This window comes from Carassius auratus, chromosome 40, assembly GCF_003368295.1.
Source record: "Carassius auratus strain Wakin chromosome 40, ASM336829v1, whole genome shotgun sequence".
NCBI classification, from domain to species: Eukaryota; Metazoa; Chordata; class Actinopteri; order Cypriniformes; family Cyprinidae; genus Carassius; species Carassius auratus.
In genome coordinates, this window is record NC_039282.1 from 5538376 (window position 1) to 5540507 (window position 2132).

The 2132-nt window shown below is 34.4% G+C and overlaps 1 protein-coding gene across 3 annotated transcripts in view; it reads left to right on the forward strand.

Moving 5' to 3' along the window:
* Window positions 1-297: 297 nt before the first annotated feature.
* Window positions 298-2132, forward strand: part of LOC113058367 (cell adhesion molecule 1-like) — a 183806-nt gene continuing 181971 nt past the window's right edge. For 2 of the 3 annotated variants that reach the window (XM_026226198.1, XM_026226199.1), the window contains exon 1: window positions 298-472. In XM_026226198.1, the coding sequence (XP_026081983.1) occupies window positions 397-472 (76 nt within the window). In that variant the 5' untranslated portion in view covers window positions 298-396. The remainder of the gene's footprint in view (window positions 473-2132) is intronic. The other variant, XM_026226200.1, reaches the window with a different exon arrangement.

Consider the following 2132-nt stretch of genomic DNA (forward strand, 5'->3'; position numbering starts at 1 on the left):
TAGATAGATAGATAGATAGATAGATAGATAGATAGATAGACAGACAGGCAGACAGACAAACAGATAGACAGATAGACAGATAGATAGATAGATTATTAAAAATATATTACAATTTTAGAACTTTATGTCAGCCTTCTGATAGGGTTTGTTTTGTCGCAGTGACCGACTGCGTTACTTCACATATTATGGGATAATTTAATAAAAGTAATATTTCTCGCAGTTTTAACGAAACAGACACTTTCTGTTGTTAGCTAATTGCATTCTTTGTGCGCTCGCGCTCGTTTGTGTGCGTGCGCGCACGCGCGCGTGTTTACTCCCTCCAGATTCTCCGCATCTCATGATCCTGCGAGCGTCTCTAGGTGATTTAGCGGCGCCAGTCTGAAGCAGGTGTTCAACATGGCGAGCTCGGGACTCGGATCTCACTCTATTTCACTCTTTTTCTACGTGTTTTTTGCAACGTTTCTGCATAAAGGTAAGACAAGCGGAGTATGAATGAAAGCTTATGTTTGGTATCGAAGAGAGAGCAGTGTGTAAACAACATATGTAACACTTGCGCACGACCCTGATGCTCTGCACTCGCAGTATGTGCACTAGTCCCAAAGCTCTCATAGTTTATCTGCAACAGTATTCATGATCAAAGCGGTCGTGTGATGAGTTCTTCGGCACGTTTGACTGTTCTGAATTGTGTTTTTGGTTGTTTAGCTGGAGAAAAAAGTACTGTCCATATGCATTACAGTAGCCTACCTCAGTGCTGCTGATGAGAGGGGCACGAGTCCTTATCTCACAGCCAGAAGTCATTATTACATGCTAGTGATGTGAAAACGGTTCAATGACTAAAGTATAGTCATGTTTAAGATGTTTAACGCAGATTTTAAACATTGAACGCGCGCATTGCAGAATAACGACACAATTGCATTGACTTTATGGAGTGGCATAGCGCGCACTTGTCTAATGTAGCTTGAAACATATAGGCTACCGTCACTTATACTGACATTGCCATTTTATAGAGTCGTTTAATGTGGTGTGGTGTTCTTATATATAAAAAACATCTGTTTACACCTTATTTGCTAGTTTTCCTGCCTTATATGGGAAACGCTCCTCTGTTAGATAGAGCATGCTGTTAGAATAGCTTATGGAAAGCTGTTTTAACATTTATTGCTTTATGCTGGCTAATATGTACTTTTATGTTATTAGTAAGCTAGGCTACTTATTTCAGTTAATATTAATATAATTTCAACTTCTATTTTTAGTGGCACAAATATTCATTGGATACTAGACTAATCACTAGTAGCTATAGATTTCATCATTATTGACTTCTGTTGGGATCCGTGCTTCAGATATCAACTATTTACTTGACTGTTTTAGTCGGCACTGGTGCTTGTTCTAGTTTTACTTTTAACTATTCATTATGTAGCTACCAGTTACTTCTTATAAATGGTAGTTATCTAAACAGTTGCTAGCATTTATAAGATACTAGTATATATTCACAAAAGACTAAACACTAGTTTTTGCATTGTTAAAATTGCCTTTTTTACTTTTCAAAGTCAGAATTTAGAGTCCAATTAGTTAACTAAATACACACTTTAGTAATAAATAGATCATGTCCATTAATTGTTTGACTGAAAACTATAATTAGATACTATCCAAAGTATATTTAAAGTATATATATATATATATATATATATATATATATATATATATATATATATATATATATATATATATATATATATATATATATATATATATATATATACACAAGCTATTTGAATAGCCCAACCTAACTTATAAAGAATTATTAGTGCCTGACGAATATTTAGTTGTAAACCTGGTTGAAAGTGGAAATAGTAGTGGAAAATTAAGTTTATATCTGAACCACAGGTAGTCCCAAGTCATAATTATCAGGAAAGTGATTAGCGGCAAATAACAAGTACTTGTGAAATTTACGTTTTCATTACATTTATGCATTTATTTGATGTGTTTATCCTAAGTGACTTAAGAGGAGAAGGAACAAAGCAAATTTGTCAAAGAGCTAACAACATTCATCATACACAATGCCAGGTTTATTAGATAAATAGATTAGGAAGCAAGAAGTAAAAGCATTACAAAGATACTGTCACTGTTGGATTACT